Source organism: Emys orbicularis, chromosome 14 (genome assembly GCF_028017835.1).
Source record: "Emys orbicularis isolate rEmyOrb1 chromosome 14, rEmyOrb1.hap1, whole genome shotgun sequence".
NCBI lineage: Eukaryota > Metazoa > Chordata > Testudines > Emydidae > Emys > Emys orbicularis.
This window is the reverse complement of record NC_088696.1, coordinates 45,520,833-45,537,533: the sequence shown is the minus strand read 5'-3', so window position 1 is coordinate 45,537,533 and position 16,701 is coordinate 45,520,833. Positions and strand designations below refer to the sequence as shown.

The window sequence follows — 16,701 nt, the reverse complement described above, 5'->3', positions numbered from 1 at the left end:
TGCCAGACTCAGGGATTGCCTCCTCTCCTTCCCCCCCCCCCCCCCCCCGCCTGGCCTTTGGACCCTGGGCTGGGGGCTGCCACCCCTCGCGGCTCCTGCCCAGGCTCAGGGACCTGTGCTCGGGGCTTTCGCTTCCCACAGCTCTTGCCTGAGCTCCAAGCTGGGCTCTGAAGGCAGCACAGAAGTGAGTATAGCAATCCTGCAGCCCCTCTGCAACAGCTTTGGGACCCCACACAATCACCTTTTGGATCAGGACCCCCATGGTTACAACACTGTAAACATCTGAAATCAACCAATTTTAAGACCCTGTGGCTTTGAAATCAACCAAAGTGAACCATGAATTTGGTAGGGCCCGATCCATCACACAGCAATTAGTGGGTGACCTCTTGTAAATGCTGAAAACCAAATCTTTACTCTAAAAGCCTTTAGAGTGAGATGGGAAATTACTGCTTTATAAACAGAGCTTTGAGTCAAATATTTATACAGCGTATGCGTGTACCCCACCATCACCATCCATTTGGTTCATTGTTTCCAAACAATAAGCAGAATAGTTCCAATTCATGGAACCATGGAGTAAGATCTTTTCCTATTTACTGTCCTTGGTTCACTTGAGAATGTGTACAGAGGCTTCCGTTGCTATCCAGTTAGAAACTTGATTTTGAGAAGTGTTTCAGTTAAAAGCCATTTACTCAGACGCACAGATTTGGGCTTTTTCTTGGGAAAGGGTACAGTATGTAACTTTAATGGGAGTGAGTGAAAAACCTTCCTTCTCTAAAGCATTCTGCACTGTCAGTTGCTAAAATGAGCAACTGTCAAATAGGTGTGGTGTTTATTACAAGGCAGTTAGCATTGTGGAATTGCCAGTTAGAAGATAGGACCACTCTGACATTGATCTCCCATGCTGGCTAAGCTATTTTCCTGTCTCCAATTCCTCTCTTCCAGCTTCAAACTCTGATTCAAGAGACTGACCCTGGTGCAGATTACCGCATTGACAGAGCTTTGAATGAGGCTTGTGAATCAGTAATACAGACGGCTTGCAAACACATACGATCTGGAGATCCAATGTAAGTGGATTTTTCATACTCACACTGTACTTTACACGTGCCCAGTAGCAACAGTAGAGTTCACTTGAGTAACCAAAATAGATATTAACCAGTTTAAAAATGAAGACTCCCAAGCAATCAAGAGCATATACCAGCAATTTATATAGCAACTGGAAGTGGGATCCAATCTGCAAGCAGCTCTTGCTGTAGATAGTGCTGAATGTTTTTGTTCTAGGACTAGCATGGCATTAACAAGGGTTGTCTAGCTTTATTAGTTGTAGGTTGAAATTGTATCATTTGGTGTGCTTTCTTCTGTTACACACACCTTTAGTGTGTCATTTTTCTAATGAGAAATGCAGTAAAAAAGGTATCAAAAGGTTTTTTGAAAGATGAGAGAAGGAAATCCATATTGCAGAGACAACTGTCCTATTTATACCCTCTTCTGAGCCTATTTTTATTTATATATTAAAATATGATGCTTTTGCCTGATTTAACTGTGAACACATTTGAGTCTAGTTCATATACACAGTGGAATTTAACACAGCGCACATGGGAGTGTAACTATTTTGATTTATTCCTTTTTTTAGGTAGAACGTTATTAAAAAAAAAAAAAAAAACCCTCTATGATGTGACTTACACCTCTTGCCAGCCAAAATTTTTCTATAGAAAGGTAGATCTGCTGCGTATAGAGTTTGAATCAGTACAGTGACTGGTGTATGTGGGGGACCCACAGCATGGCCTGTCTCCTTTCTCATTTTCTTTGCTCCTGTTTCCCTTCTGTTCCCAGGATTCTGTCGTGCCTTATGGAGCACTTGTACACTGAGAAGATGGTAGAGGACTGTGAGCACAGGCTCCTGGAGCTCCAGTACTTTATTTCTCGTGATTGGAAGTGAGTACCGTAAAACAGAGGGTTTAATTTTTCTCCCTGTTACGCACATCAGCTGTGCCAGATAAGCAACCCCCTGTACACCAGCACTGCTTTCTGTTGCTCAACTGGAGATACTTTGTTTATGCCAGCGTGTTTATGCCCTGGAGACTTGGCTCCTCATCTCTCTGTCCAGTGCCTTGGAAGCCAAATCTGCTGTGGGGCTACCCACCTATACCTGGTGTTGATCCAGAGCTAGAGAGTCAACTTTCCAACCTGTGTGTCCTTATTTAGAGTCCTGAGACTTGAGAGGAGGGAAGGCATGTGCACAATTATAAGCAGTTCATTGCCTGCGTTTCAGATAAAGATTACTTGCTCAGTAGATGGGAATGATCTTTAGTAGTGATGGGTGGGTATTCTTTTAAAAATCTTGCTATTCAGTATAGGGAGGATTCACTATTTCTGTAAGAGGTTTCCTAATCTTTTATGGAACGTGGAATGCTTCCATTCCTGCCTTGTTTCACCCCCAAAATCCTTGTAAACCCTGTCTTTCCGGCCAATGTGGACTAGGTGGAATTCCCTTTAGAGCGTCACTGCCTTTTTATTTGGCCAGAGTATCTCCAGTGATGGACACAAACATTTCATTTCCCTCCTTCCCTTGCCTCCTTTGGTGGCTGCATTTATTGCCTGAGCCACACTTCCAGCAGGGAATCACTTGTTTGAACCAAGCCACTTGATTAAACTACAGAATTTTTCCTTCTGTTGACTAAGGCGGATTTAACCCTCATGCTGTTTGAACAAAGATCATTCTAACTCAAATCCTAAGTGGACAGATGGTGCCCAGCCTTTCATGTTTATAACCACCATTCCCTTGAGTTGGCTAATGAAGCTGCAGTGTAATTCCCTAGGAGTGCAGGCAGAATGGAAGTCTTGCATGATTTATTTTTCTTATTGCTTCTCAAAAGCAAGTGTTTGCAGAACTGTTTTGTCTACAAATCTCCTCCTCCTCCCTGCCCTTCTGAAAATGCCATGAAGGCCTGGGGCTATTTATAAACCTCACCACTAAACCTCTCTCCCACTACTTTTCCATTCCAGAAGGCTCACAGTACCAACCCCTCATTTTGGCGTAATATAATTAAACATTTCCTCCCAAGAGCAGATTCCATGTGTGCAAAGCGGGGACACTGAGGCTTCACTTCGCCCTGTCACCCCAAATCTGAACTGACTGTAGTTAACTGGAACTAAATCTGCCTCCTGTAAAACTGAGACTTATTTCAAAATGGAAACAACGGTACTGGCGTTGGAGGTGCTCTTTAGGCAAATCTAGTGAGTACTCAGCTTCACTTTATCACCTGGCCCGCTGTCATGCTACCTCAGGGAGCTGATTTTCTCAGATTTTGAGCACTAAACATTGCCAGGCCTGGTCAGCATTGGGATGGGAGATCTTGAGGGAAAACAGGGGTGCTTCAGGATGTGATGTGGGTGATTCATTCAGTGACTCTTCCTTATGAGTCAGTACTAGAGCAATCCCCTTACATGTTATGGGAGACTGTGCTGCTGGAAGTGGCCACTTTTGGGAGAAGATCTAAAATCAAGATCCGGATTACCTGTAGACACCAGTGTTGCCAGAGCATTTGTTGCAAGAGTAAGGACATGATTCCAGATTGAGTTATACAGTCTGCCAGCCTGCTGCTTTGGTTGGTTACAGAGTTCTCACGCTTTGCTGTGTTCAGTTAATAGTGGATCTGTCCACTTCATAAGCATTTCTGTGGTTTCTGTATCTAAAAATATATAAAGCATTTGGTAGGTGTTGGGGTGTGAAAGGTTCTGTGGTAATGATGTTGACTTCCTTTTTTTTCTTCTACAGATTGGATCCAGTCCTTTATCGCAAGTGTCAGGGAGATGCTTCTCGACTCTGTCATACCCATGGCTGGAATGAGACTACTAGTGACCTGATGCCTACAGGGGCTGTCTTTTCCTGCTTGTACAGACATGCCTACCGCACGGAGGAGCAGGGAAGGAGGGTATGCACTCAGTATTAACTTTTCATTCTCTTCAATGGTGATCTGTCAGAGTTGGATGCTTGTTCAGTTATCAGTCATGCTGCATTGACAGTCAGTACTACTGAAAACTAGTTAGAAAAGGCAGTTGCTGCGGATATTTATTGCATCAATGCAAAGATCCCTTACCAGCTGTGTTCCTCCATGGACGTACCTTTAATGGCTATATTAGAACTTCAGTGGAAAGAAGAGAAATGTGGTGTCTTACCAGCGGAATTGCCACCTTGAGGCATTTGTTCAAGGAGTTGCAGCAAAGCTTGAGACCCAAGAGTCCTGTGTTTAAATCTGTGCATAGACGCTATGTAAAGGCCTCTAGCAAATCATTCGACTGCCATGTGCTCCAGCCACTTAGCTGCCAAATTGCTTTTATACAAAAAGTCCCTCTGTCATAAAGGCCAGGCTATTCTCAAATTTAAGACCTGAGTCAGTTCAGAGCAACTTCCTTTGGTTTACATAATCTATTAAGAAGCTCTGTGTAGTGACATAGACTATTCTTTTAACCCTGGGGAGCAGAAACCATAATGCATTTCCCAGTAAAACTTAATGACTAGAACACAGTAAAGATTTGACTTACTGCACTGGTGCTTGCCTCCTTGGATATGTGATTCAGAAACCTTTTACTGTTGTTTAGTGGGTTCTTGTGCTGAGTTTGCTGCCCTCTAGTGTCTTTGTTGGGGGACACAACCTCTCTTGGAAACATTTCGGTGCTCAAAGTTCCATTTGCTTCTTTGGTGGTTGCACTGTCAGATGCAGTTCCAGTGAGCTTTGGTGGGATTATGCAACGATCTTGCTTACAAAATGATTCTCTAGAGCCTGATGTAAATTGTCTTATGATGGGGAGGTCAAATATTGATCAAAAGTTCCTTCCTTGTAGGGAATGAGTCTTTTATTTGATGGTTTCCAGTTCAGCCTTTTAGTGCCATGAGCTGAACTTCTCATTGTAATGCATTTTACATTAGTGCTAACCGCAGGAATTCCAGGCCCACTGCAAATGATCTAGCAGTTATGGAAGAAAAGTTCTTTATATGTGGAGAGCAGGTGTGTCATCTTGCAATTTAGTGTTAATGAAAGACTGATCCCACTGATTAGAGCTGTACTTTGCCCACAATACTTGCCTATATAAATATCCCACCTGGTATTTACCTAATTTCCAATAAGTGGTGCTCACAATGTTCTATGTAACTTTCAATACTCCGTGCTGTTCCAGGTTTAAGACCTGATATAACTCTGCCAATGCATCTCACACCTGAGTTGCAGCATATCCTGCTATTTCAGTACTGCAGTCCCCCAGTCCTCACCAGCATCACCTCCTGCTGTTGCAGTCCTGAACCCTTCCACAATTTGTGCCTCTACTTCAGTCTTGACATCAGCATCCTTGTTATGCTAATATAGGACTCACCTAAAGGAAGTGACAGGACACATTGTGCAAGGGTATGGGCTGTCCTTCATAAACTGATGTCACCACTGAGTTATGAGTGTCTCCAGATTCAGACGTAGTCCTCGAGAATAGAAGACCTCTTTTCATATGTAATGCAGCGGTGTCCTGTTTGCCAACTTAGAGGCCTGTTCTGGTATTTAGTTCCAAAGCCAAGTGAATGTTAGCTTCCAGTAAAATGTTCATTGCTGAATACTACATGCAACAAAGACCACAGAACAAAGTATCCATCCATGGGGGGAAATGTTCTCCAAGCAATGAGGAAAGCCAGAATTGAGGATACCTCTGGAGCTCAGACCACCTGGCTGGTAGAGGCCAAACTTATCCTGGGGCTGATGCTCTCCATATGTAGGAGAGAATGATCTACTCTCACCAGAGGTTAGGAAGAAGAGAAATTTCTTGTTACTTTCCATGGCACATCATTTATTAGTAACTGAACAAATCATTTGCTATGTAGTAGGTCAGAGCCGCATATTTGTCCCTTTTAAACAGTTCTCTGTTCCCCATTTAGCTGTCACGAGAGTGCAGAGCAGAAGTACAACGAATCCTTCACCAGCGTGCAATGGATGTGAAGCTGGATCCAGCGCTCCAGGACAAGTGCATGATCGACTTGGGAAAATGGTGCAGTGAAAAAACAGAGACAGGACAGGTACTGTGAATTGCTGTATGACAGTCACTCCGATTGCAAATGCCTTTTTGTGTGGGGATGAGGGAAACCCTTTGTTGCTGGCAGGTGTTGATTCTTTATGTTCATAGCTTATAGTTTATTAAAATTAGTAAATCCCCCAGCACTTTAATAAATAAAATATATAATAGGCAAAAAGACATGGGTAGTAATGTCTGTCTGTGAAGAAGAAACTACACAGCTATGGAAGTTGCCTTGTAGAAGAGATCTGAATGCTTAATATGAAGTGATAGTTAACACTGTGGGCTCTCCTTTGATACAGCAACTATCTTTTTTTTCAACTCATATTTGTAATATCCTGTTACAAACTTGACATTTATTTTCCGCATAAACTTTGTCCCATTTCCGTTTGGCAAATATTGACATGCTTCCTGTGTTTGAAAAGAGCTGAAATTAACATCTGCTGCTCTTTAACAAGACTCCAACAGATAGTTCTTTCATATTAAATCATTGTGCCCTAGCATAGCTCTGGGGAGAGAGCTGTTAATTAGTGTATGCAAAAGAGAGCACCTCACCCATTTTTTGAAGTGTTTCTCACTGGTAGGTTTTGGTATCATAAGTGCTGGAATTAAGGGTTCTGGGGATGCTGCCACACCCACTGGCTTGAAGTGATTTCCTCATACTGGGTTTACAGTTTGGTTCAATGGCTCTCAGCACCCCCACTATACAAATTGTTCCAGCACCCTTGTTTGGTAGTTTGGGATGTTCGTCCCTGTATGAAGGTTACCCTTAGCAAACTAAGAGCAAACCATCAGACAAAATATTCCAGCATGTGGTGTTCCATCCTAAGGGCATTCCCAGTCACTGCTGATAGTGTCTATAACTTGATGTATGCCAAAAATTAAAACTAAATTTGAAAATTCAGACAGAGGTGCTTACATTTTATGTTCAAAATGTGATTAGCGTTTTAAAAAAAATAGTATTTTTCCACTTGAAAATAAGACCAAGTGGACAGAGGCTCATTTTCATCCAGAGATGTTTTCTCTTCAAAGCAGAAAAATGCAAAATATCCAAAGTTCAGAATTGTTCTTGGATTCAAGACCATTTGCATTGAAAACATGAAAATCTTGTCTTCTGGGTGGTGAAAAAACCTCAATCAAAATAAACATTTTTCATCATTTTCATCTTGCTCATTGGCTGTGGGAGGCAGCTTGATCTAGAACAGTAAAGGGTTTGGGATTGGAAGTTTGAGTTCTGCTGCTGTGTCCCCCCTCGTGCAAATCACTTCTCCTGTGTGCCTCATAGATTCATAGATTCATAGATTCTAGGACTGGAAGGGACCTCGAGAGGTCATCGAGTCCAGTCCCCTGCCCGCATGGCAGGACCAAATACTGTCTAGACCATCCCTGATAGACATTTATCTAACCTACTCTTAAATATCTCCAGAGATGGAGATTCCACAACCTCCCTAGGCAATTTATTCCAGTGTTTAACCACCCTGACAGTTAGGAACTTTTTCCTAATGTCCAACCTAGACCTCCCTTGCTGCAGTTTAAGCCCATTGCTTCTTGTTCTATCCTTAGAGGCTAAGGTGAACAAGTTTTCTCCCTCCTCCTCTTACCCTGTCTATAAAGCATCAAGGCCAGTGTCCCCATCACCTATGAATTTACTAAGGAACTGAGCAGGGAAGCCACCGGATGGTTAGTGGAAGCACCAAAAGAGCAAGAAACTTGAAACATAAAACGAACATGGAAAATCTTTAAGTATAATCTCATCCCAAATTAAAACTAACGAGCAGACTTCCTGAGGAAGGCCATGTGTTGGGGATAGGAAAGAAAAGCATGGGGTCCACCAGTCCTGCAAGACTGGCTCCAAGCTACTTTATAGCTGAGGCCCTTCGTCCAGCATAACACCTTGTTGCTCTTGCAACCTTGAGTTGAGCTGAACAACTGGAACTTTTCCGAGGCAGTGTTTAGTTCTCAGAAAGCAGGCAGAGGTAGGGCATAGTGAACATTAGGGATCCTTTACTTGCTAAGATGTTGTATGTATCATCATTTCTCTGGCACAGGGCTCTGAATTTTCAGTATCTTGTCACATATTAAGATGACTTGTGTCTCTGTAGGAACTTGAATGCCTCCAGGACCATCTTGATGACTTAGTGGTTGATTGCAGAGACATAGTTGGAAACCTTACTGAGTTGGAGTCTGAGGTAAGCAGTTTTCAGCCTGGCGCAAAGGGAAGAGTCTGTAACAAAGCATATTCAGCTGCCCTCATGCCAATCCTGGGGGGAGGGGGGCGGGAAATATATATATATAGCATTTCTGTGGTGGGTTCCTGATATATCATCAACCCACCACAGAAATGCAACCATCTTTGAGGTAAAGCAAGTCATCCCGTGTCAGTACTGCACAAGTTTTTGTAGGGAAATGAAATAACAGTTGGGATATGAGATGGGCTGAGTGCAGGCACCACAATGAATGTGGCCAGAGTACTGGGGCTAACACCTGTACTCTTGCAGAAAGGAACACAAGATCTGTAAAGATCAAAATATGCTCAGGAGCTCATTTTGGCCTTCTCTGAAAGCAGTTGCAGCAGCACACAGCACCCGCCTAATGTTTTGCTGGAGGCAATGTTAGGTAGTGAGTGGTGGGAAGAGCATCATCAATGTAGTCAACACCACCACTTCTTGCAGCCAGTCCAGGTTTTCATTGAGTGCCTTTCCATCTAATCATTGGCTCTGTTTTACATCCGACAAGCTGTCTGCTCTAGGGGCTGTTTCCTTCCCACACTTCCAATGCATTTTGCTGAAAATGGGCACTAATCTCCAGCTGTCTAGGTTGCTGTGTGGCACCTATCACTGTAGTATCTCTGGAATGAGTTCCTCCTAGTGAGACTGAGCTGGCTGAATTATCTGAGTGGTAAGGGCTTCTCCAGCTCTGTGGAGAGCTGTTCTGCTCCAAGCCCACAACCTGGAGGGCTCTCCTGTCATTCACCACACACTTGGCTGGAGCATGCAGTGTGACTGCCAATGCCAAAGGGCGAAACTGTCTGGATTTCATCTGAACGAAATACCATAAACTCAGGTGGACAGCTTGACTTGGAGCACAATTTTCAGAACCTTTAATGTATGAACAGAGCCTTTCCCTTATGGCTGTTTGCTGTGCAGTTGTTACCGAAGCTGAATGTTGCATGTCTCTTCTGCAGGATATTCAGATTGAAGCCTTGCTGATGAGAGCGTGTGAGCCCATCATTCAGACGTTCTGTCATGTAAGTTCTTCGTGATAATCTGGGAACGCTAGGGAAATGAGGAGTATGTTGGAAAGGTTGGAATTTTCATTGTTCAAGCATCATTGGAAGTACCAGACCCAGGCAACAGAATGAATGCTAATATAAATGGGTGCAATTAGTGATGTTTGTATGCCGCATGTTTGTTTTGCCTAAGGATAAAAGCTAGGAGAACACCCAAACCCTGTGTGTGGTGCCAGAACTGCAGCCTGGGATATATTACCTTACAATAATTTAATGATCTAGGACTAGGTAACCATTTTCAGCCCGTGTGTCTGTACAGGGGTGTCATAAATACACAGCTCTGAACCCTAGTCAGATTGTTCACAGAACTAAAAAACAGGCAAGACAGATGAATTGTATGTCTAATAGCCAGCTGAATCCCAAGGCTCTTAATTCCATCCAGGGCTTCTGCTATTATCATAAGCCTTGTCACAGGAGTTAGGACCTCTTGATGAAATTGCCCTGTAATTCAAAATATTACTGTTTATATTCGGTCAGAACCCCAGTTCCACAGTAGCAGACTCCCCAGTGGCGCTGCTCCCTTCCTGACACTCTTGCAGCCTCTCATCTTTACTGCATCACTCTGTGGTATTGATTAGTCACACTTTCTGATAAGCAGGTAGCTTCACATCTGTTAGTTACCAAGTTCTTATCGTGGATGTCGGTGTTGGCTGGATGTGTGTGTGTGCTCATGCTGCTTTGAGAGCACTCCACTCTCAGATGTGTGACTAAGTATCTACAGAGGGATTAATGTTAATTAATCCACACAGGGTCACATAATGAGCTCAAGTTCAAAGTAGAGAACAGTGCTGTTAATTTCACTGCATTGAATTCTTATTGGTGGTCATGTCATTTGATTGTCTGGTTGATTTATAAAAAGCATGGTGAAATGGGAATGTTTTCAAGAGGGTAACCCATTTCTGAAGTGGGGGTAACAGCCTGTCCCTCCTTCCTTCAGGAGATGGCAGATAACCAGATAGACTCTGGGGACTTGATGGAATGTTTGATTCAGAACAAGCACCAGAAGGAGATGAATGAGAAGTGCGCCATTGGAGTCACTCACTTCCAGCTGGTGAGCAAATATCTGCCTCCACACACCGTATACCTTGTAATATCTCACTTTGTCCAGGGAGAAGTGGGTAGGAGACTTCTGATCATGATCCTCTTCATGATCCAAGACCCAGTCCAGCTCTTGTGAATTCACTTCATAAGTCTGATCCCTTATTTCATGTCCCTATTTGTACATCTAGTCATAAACTTTCACTTTTGAATGTTAGCTCTAATTCCGTTGATGCCCCTTCCCTGTCTCTCTTCGAGGCAGGGCCCAGTGCATTCTGCAGCACAGTCGGAACAAATTCTATGGCAATATTAATTCGTTATGTCTCCATGAAATACCCAGCATTTCCATCCCTCCCACACCTATCCACACGCAACTGTGGCTCTTGGTGGAAAACATGGCTTGATAATTTGGCAATGATTACTTTCAGCGGTGGATTTTTTCACTCTGTTCTCCAGACGGCTCGGCTCCATGGGCTTCAGCAGTTACAATGTTGTTTGAGCAGCCCGGCTCAGAATTCCTTTGTCCTGCCCTGTGCGTGACAGGGAAGTAGGGAGCTTGTAGACAGCTGCTGTGGTGATTCTTCTCAGCTCCCTAGGCTTTGGGTACTACTCTGTTCTCTAGGTAGCCTAGCTGCCCAGTTTGCACATCTGGCTCCCGGACTGCAGTTGATTCTAGCTGCAGTTCCCTGTCTGTAGCAAAAATAATTCTGTGGTATCCAGAGTCCATGGGGCCCCAGGTGAGATAACTAGGGCAGCTCTCACCTCTGAGCTGTTGTTTCAGGCTCTTTTCAGTGACAATGGCTTGCACTTAGTACATGTTTGAGGTGACCTTCCCAACTGTCAGGGCTAGAAACTTACCTTTTAAACAATGAAAGCTGAGATACTGGAGCTAAATTCTGGGTGAATTCTGCAATCGCCGAATACTTGGGTCCCTGATATCTCTTGGGCCTTCATGATGGTTGAAAGTCAGCTCTCCGCTTTCCTTGCCACCTGCTTAACCCTCCATCAGTGCAATTCTGATGTTTATGGATCGTGATCAGGCTAGGTTGCGTGTATGTTGCTGGTGGTGAGTAAGGCTACAATGTAGTCACGGAATCTGTGACTTCCAGCAACCTCTGTGACTTCAGCCTGCGGCAGTCCGGAGCTTCAGGCTCCCCCACCGCCTGTGGGGGTCTGGAGCTGTGGGTTACCCCCCCGCCGCCTCTGGCGGCCCCCACAGCTCCTGGGCGGCGGGGGGGACCCCTTAGAGCTCCCAGTCACGGCGGGCTCCTGGAACTGTGGGTGGCGGGGGTACCCCACAGCCTCTGCGCAGCTGCCCTGCTTCAGGCAGTGTGGGGACCCACTGATCCCCATTTTGTCAGGGATATTTTTAGTAAAAGAAAAATTCACGGAAGCTGTGACCTGTCTGTGACTTCGGTGGATTTTTCTTTTTTGCCCATGACTTGTCCATGAGTTTTACTAAAAATATCCCATACAAAATCTTAGCCTTAGTGATGAGTAGTCAACAGGGGCAGCTGCCCCAGGAAAGCTTGAGCCTGCCGCAGATCTTGTTAGGCAAATTATGAGGTTGCTCTTCCAAGCCTGTCACTCCTTGAGACTCCTGTAGTGGGGATGCCTTGAGATTGTGGTTAACATTGTTTGAGGCATGGGGGTAGGGGTGAAGAGGAGAAATTGGCCAGAGGGGGCCCATGCTTCTGGTCAGTGGAATTGCATCAGGTACACAACGTATTGACTCTGTCTTAGAGCATGGCAATTCAGGTGCTATGGAATACGCTATTTCAAGCAAGCCTAGTGTCTCATCTTATTTTGATATACTCCTTTTAATGTCTGCTTCTTTTTCACTTAGGTTCAAATGAAGGATTTCAGATTCTCATACAAATTTAAAATGGCTTGCAAGGAGGATGTGCTGAAACTTTGCCCCAACATCAAAAAAAAGTATGTAGCAACTGAGTGACTAGAAGCACGTAATGAAGTCCTCTAACAACATTCCTTTGCCTCTGTCGCCAGAAGTGTTAGCCTGCCCCAGTGAAAATCGCTGTTTCTGTTAAGCTTTCCTTGACTGTATGCGGCAAACATTTACGATGGAGGAGGTTCCTCTTTAGGAAAATACTACTTCTGCCTTAGTTGCAAATTTCTAATTTTGCTGTTCTCTTCAATGGCCATAAGAATAGGCAGACTCCCCAGAATTTTAAATCACTTACATTATCCATTGTCTTGTGCTACTCTTGAGATGTAGGAGACAGTGTTGATTAGCTGATGAAGGAAGAAGCTCCACAAATTTTCAGCAGGTTTGTTCTCTTCAGAAGAAAAAAGTTTTAATGGCCTAATATGATCTACGAACAATTGATGATAAAAATGTGAACTGGGACACAAGCTCAGGCTTACTCTTGCCTTATGCAGCATATAGTAGGTGGCGTAGTCACTCGTCCTCTAGTGCTCATGTGCTTACTTTGAAGACCAGACTCCTGACATTGAGTGTGGGATTTTCAAAAGCACCTACATGATTTGGGAGCACAAGTCCCAGGTTTTTAGTGGGATTTTACACAAGTCCCCCTGTGCTTGCATTTATAGAGTCCTGTACAGAACCAAGCTGCTGAGTCTGGATTCGGGATTAGAAATCCTCAAATTGTCTGTTTTAATCTGCAGTCCAGTTGCACTCTCATCTGATTGTGCCTGGGCTAGATCTGCCTTCTGATCAAATGCACAGGCAGTTTGTGCTGACAGGGCATTCCTGAGTGTCCTAGGTTACTAAGTTTCTTGGTGACATGGTGTCCGAACGCTAGCCCTTTGGCCTGGTGTACAAGGCCAAGAAATGAGTTGGCATGATAAATAGGGGCCTGTTTCCTTTTCTGCAGGGTGGATGTGGTGATCTGTCTAAGCACTACGGTGCGCAATGACACACTGCAGGATGCCAGGGAGCAGAGAGTGTCTCTGAAGTGCCGCAAACAGCTGCGCGTCGAGGAGCTAGAGATGGTAAGTATGCATGGGGCTCTTGGCCATCTATTTTCCAATATTAGTTCCCCTCTTGCATACTTTGGAAAACGAATTAAGCTCATGAGATATAGCTAACCCACTTTCTACTGGGAGAGCTAAAAGGGACAACTTTTAAAGCAACACATCAAAAAGCCAGTTGCCTTTCAGACTCTTAGTGATGACTTAGTGTTCTGATGCCGGCTGCCTGAACATAGCTCTTAATACTCAGCAGCTGGATAGCAGTACACAATCACTGACTTCCCCTAGCCCCCATGAGGAATGTATGAGCCATATTTTACACATGAGGAAGTTGAGGCTCAGAGATGAAGTGACTTGTCCAAGGCCACCCAGTGAGTCAGTGGCTCAGCAAGGATTAAAACCTGTTTATTTCTCTAGACGAGGCTACCTCCTCCTTCTCTGACATTGGTAGTATTTACAGTAATAGAGCCACAAGACTTTTCCCCTTACATTATTTTGTGTAAATGGTGAAGTTCTGTCTGACCATCCCCAGCACCCTCAGAGGCAGCATGGTCAGTCTGTGGGTCGGGGTGTGTGAATGCCTTGCATCACTGAGCAGCACCTTCAATTAAAGAGCACACCAGGATGGGTTCCCATCAGTGTTCTGGCCTTTAATCTTCAATCAGAAGGATGTTGGCTGTCTTGGACCTTGGTGTGGAGGGAAAGGGAGGAGTCTTCACTGGTGTGGAGGAACCCTGCATTTAGAGGGAGAAAGAAATCCCCACTCTGTGTTAGTATTCTATGTGACCTCAGTTTAAATGCAAAAGAGTTGCTTCAGTAAAGCAGTGTAAAATAGAATTTCACCCTAAGGCTGTGTCTACACTGCCACTTTCAGCGCTAAACCTATGAAAAAACACCCCCCGATCGACAAAAGTGTTAGCGCTGAAAAGCGCCAGTGTAGACAGTGCTTTATTGCCGGGAGCCACGCTACCACCCCTCGTTCGGGATAGTTATTTTTAATCTCCAGGAGAGCTCTCCCCTGGCAATAAAGCATGACTCCATTGCCCATGTCACAGCGCTGCCGTGGCCGCGCTGTAATGTGGGCAGTTGTAGACCTACCCTAAACCCCACGGCCAGCTGTAAGATGTGACCATGTCTTGATCTGCTACATGGATTTGCAAAACTGATTATTCACTGGCTTTCACCACTTGCCCTGACCAGGATAATTCAGACATACGATCAGGTAAGTATGAAAACGAAGCTGGTGAATATACATAAGTGACAGATGTCTGTGACTGGAACAAGAGAGCCAGATATTGTCACTCCTGCAAGGAAAGGTAGCCAGTAAAAAGTACCCAGAGTGGGATATGCATCCAGGATAGTACCTAGACATGTGACAACTCAGTGACCTTTTCAGCACTGATCATTCTGACCCACTAGATCCTTAACTTCTAAGCACTGAAGACTTCTCTTTTGTGATACTCCAATGCCTCCTTTGTCTGCTGTTGTGAATATGCTGTAGTTCCTGGATAAAACACTAATTGACTTTTTGCTTGAGTCAGCTAACTGCTTGTTTTCCTGGGTCTACTTATCTTACAGACAGAGGATATTCGACTTGAACCAGAGCTGTATGAGGCTTGTAAGAGTGACATCAAGAACAATTGCCCGAATGTGCCCTATGGCAATGCACAGGTGATGGGCCTTTTAACTATTTACATGTCAGTTTTTCACTGCACATAGCCTGTTTTTGAAGAACGTCCTTGTCTTACTAAGCACACAGCATTAGACTTGCATTTTGGAGTATTTTCCAACTTTTGTGAAGATTGGAGCATTTCAGTGTCCAGCTCTTTCTGCATAACATCAGAGCACAATGTGGCAGTTGGTTTATCCCTTTGTACCGTGGCAAAGTTAACGATTTTGTAAATCTAGTTGAATAGGAAGGTGTCATGACCATCTTACTAAAACTAGCAAGTGGCTAGCTGAATACAATCTGCTCTACAATACAACATTAGTGATATTTGGGGGGGGAGGGAAGGGGGGTAAATTCCAGCCTCTGATGCCTAGGATTTAACAAGTGCAGATACTTGAAAATGAGCCCACAGGGGAACACCAAAAGTATTTCTTGACAAAGTATAAGGGGGAGGATTTTTACCACCGGTGCGCCTTTCTCAACTGTTGTCATACTGTCTTGCTGCAGATTATTGAGTGTTTGAAGGAAAACAAGAAGCGTCTGAGCAACCGGTGTCACCAGAAAGTGTTTAAACTGCAGGAGAATGAGATGATGGATCCAGAACTAGACTACACGCTCATGAGGGTCTGCAAGCAAATGATCAAGGTAATAGTAGCATGCTGACCGGTGAGAGGATGGATTGGAGACCGCAGGGAAAGTTAACTCACCTAGAACTCTCAGGATATTCATGCTTGACACAAGGCAGGGGGGAAAGGATTGGTTTTATTTATTTAAAAAAAAAAAAAAAAAATCAAACGCAAGTTCTGTATTCTCTACAATGACTTATTGCCAAAATGGCTGCTTCAGACCATACTGCTTTTTTACACAACATAATTAGGTCCTTTTTTGACTTATAACCTTGAATCAACATGAGTGTTCTTTCAGTGATCTCCTCTTTCAACTGCACTCCCTGCCCCCAAATGCCATTGTGTCCCATGATCAAAGTAGGCTGGGGTACAAGCAAATCTGTTGCCTGGAGTATCAGCTGGTGTTGGGGGAGAAAGGGAGTTGATGTGCTTGAGTTTTTGATAGAACTTGGATCTAGTCTAGTCTGCTGCTGCACTGGATCCCTTTCTATCCAAGGAAAAGAAGTTGTCAAGAACGCAGATTGATGTAACTCTTTCAGTTCACTGCTAATACAGCCTTTTATCAAGTGACAGATAAGGCAAAATCATACAGCTGCTCTGGCCCACACGCAAGATTAAACCGCCCTCAAGCTCAGAATGCTGACACCTCGTAGTCAGGAGACAACATTAAACACTAATAAACACTTTACTGCATAACTGGAGGAGCCCCAGGGCACTGAGTTAACATGGAGAGTTAATAAAACAGTAACCTGGCTCCATTTATGGCTAAGGCTTAATGTCTGACTGTAGGGCTAATGGACCCAGGCTTTTAAAAAAAATCTGTAGCATAATCAAGGCTAGTGGAAGGTTACCACACCACGGAAGCCTCAACTACAGTTCCTAGAACTAGAGACCCTGCAAGAGCAGGATCCACCAGAGCAGTGGTTAGTCTGTAGCATGTTTGTCAATCCATCGATCTAGATGGACGATTTTATTATAGCTGTGCGCTACATTCAGCTCTCCAGTGCTCCATAAATTGCATTGACCACTGCCCTAGTGTTCTGGTGTCCTGCACAGCACCTGTTGCACAGGGCAGTGAC

The 16,701-nt window shown here is 44.2% G+C and overlaps 1 protein-coding gene across 1 annotated transcript in view; it reads left to right on the top strand.

Annotated features, from left to right (window-relative positions):
* GLG1 (golgi glycoprotein 1) overlaps positions 1-16,701 on the top strand; it is a 185,937-nt gene that overhangs the window by 144,843 nt on the left and 24,393 nt on the right. The window contains exons 9-19 of the mRNA XM_065416480.1: positions 943-1,064; positions 1,831-1,932; positions 3,776-3,932; positions 5,915-6,052; positions 8,151-8,237; positions 9,233-9,295; positions 10,275-10,388; positions 12,222-12,310; positions 13,231-13,348; positions 14,906-14,998; positions 15,504-15,641. Coding sequence (XP_065272552.1) covers positions 943-1,064; positions 1,831-1,932; positions 3,776-3,932; positions 5,915-6,052; positions 8,151-8,237; positions 9,233-9,295; positions 10,275-10,388; positions 12,222-12,310; positions 13,231-13,348; positions 14,906-14,998; positions 15,504-15,641 — 1,221 coding nt within the window. The remainder of the gene's footprint in view (positions 1-942; positions 1,065-1,830; positions 1,933-3,775; positions 3,933-5,914; positions 6,053-8,150; positions 8,238-9,232; positions 9,296-10,274; positions 10,389-12,221; positions 12,311-13,230; positions 13,349-14,905; positions 14,999-15,503; positions 15,642-16,701) is intronic.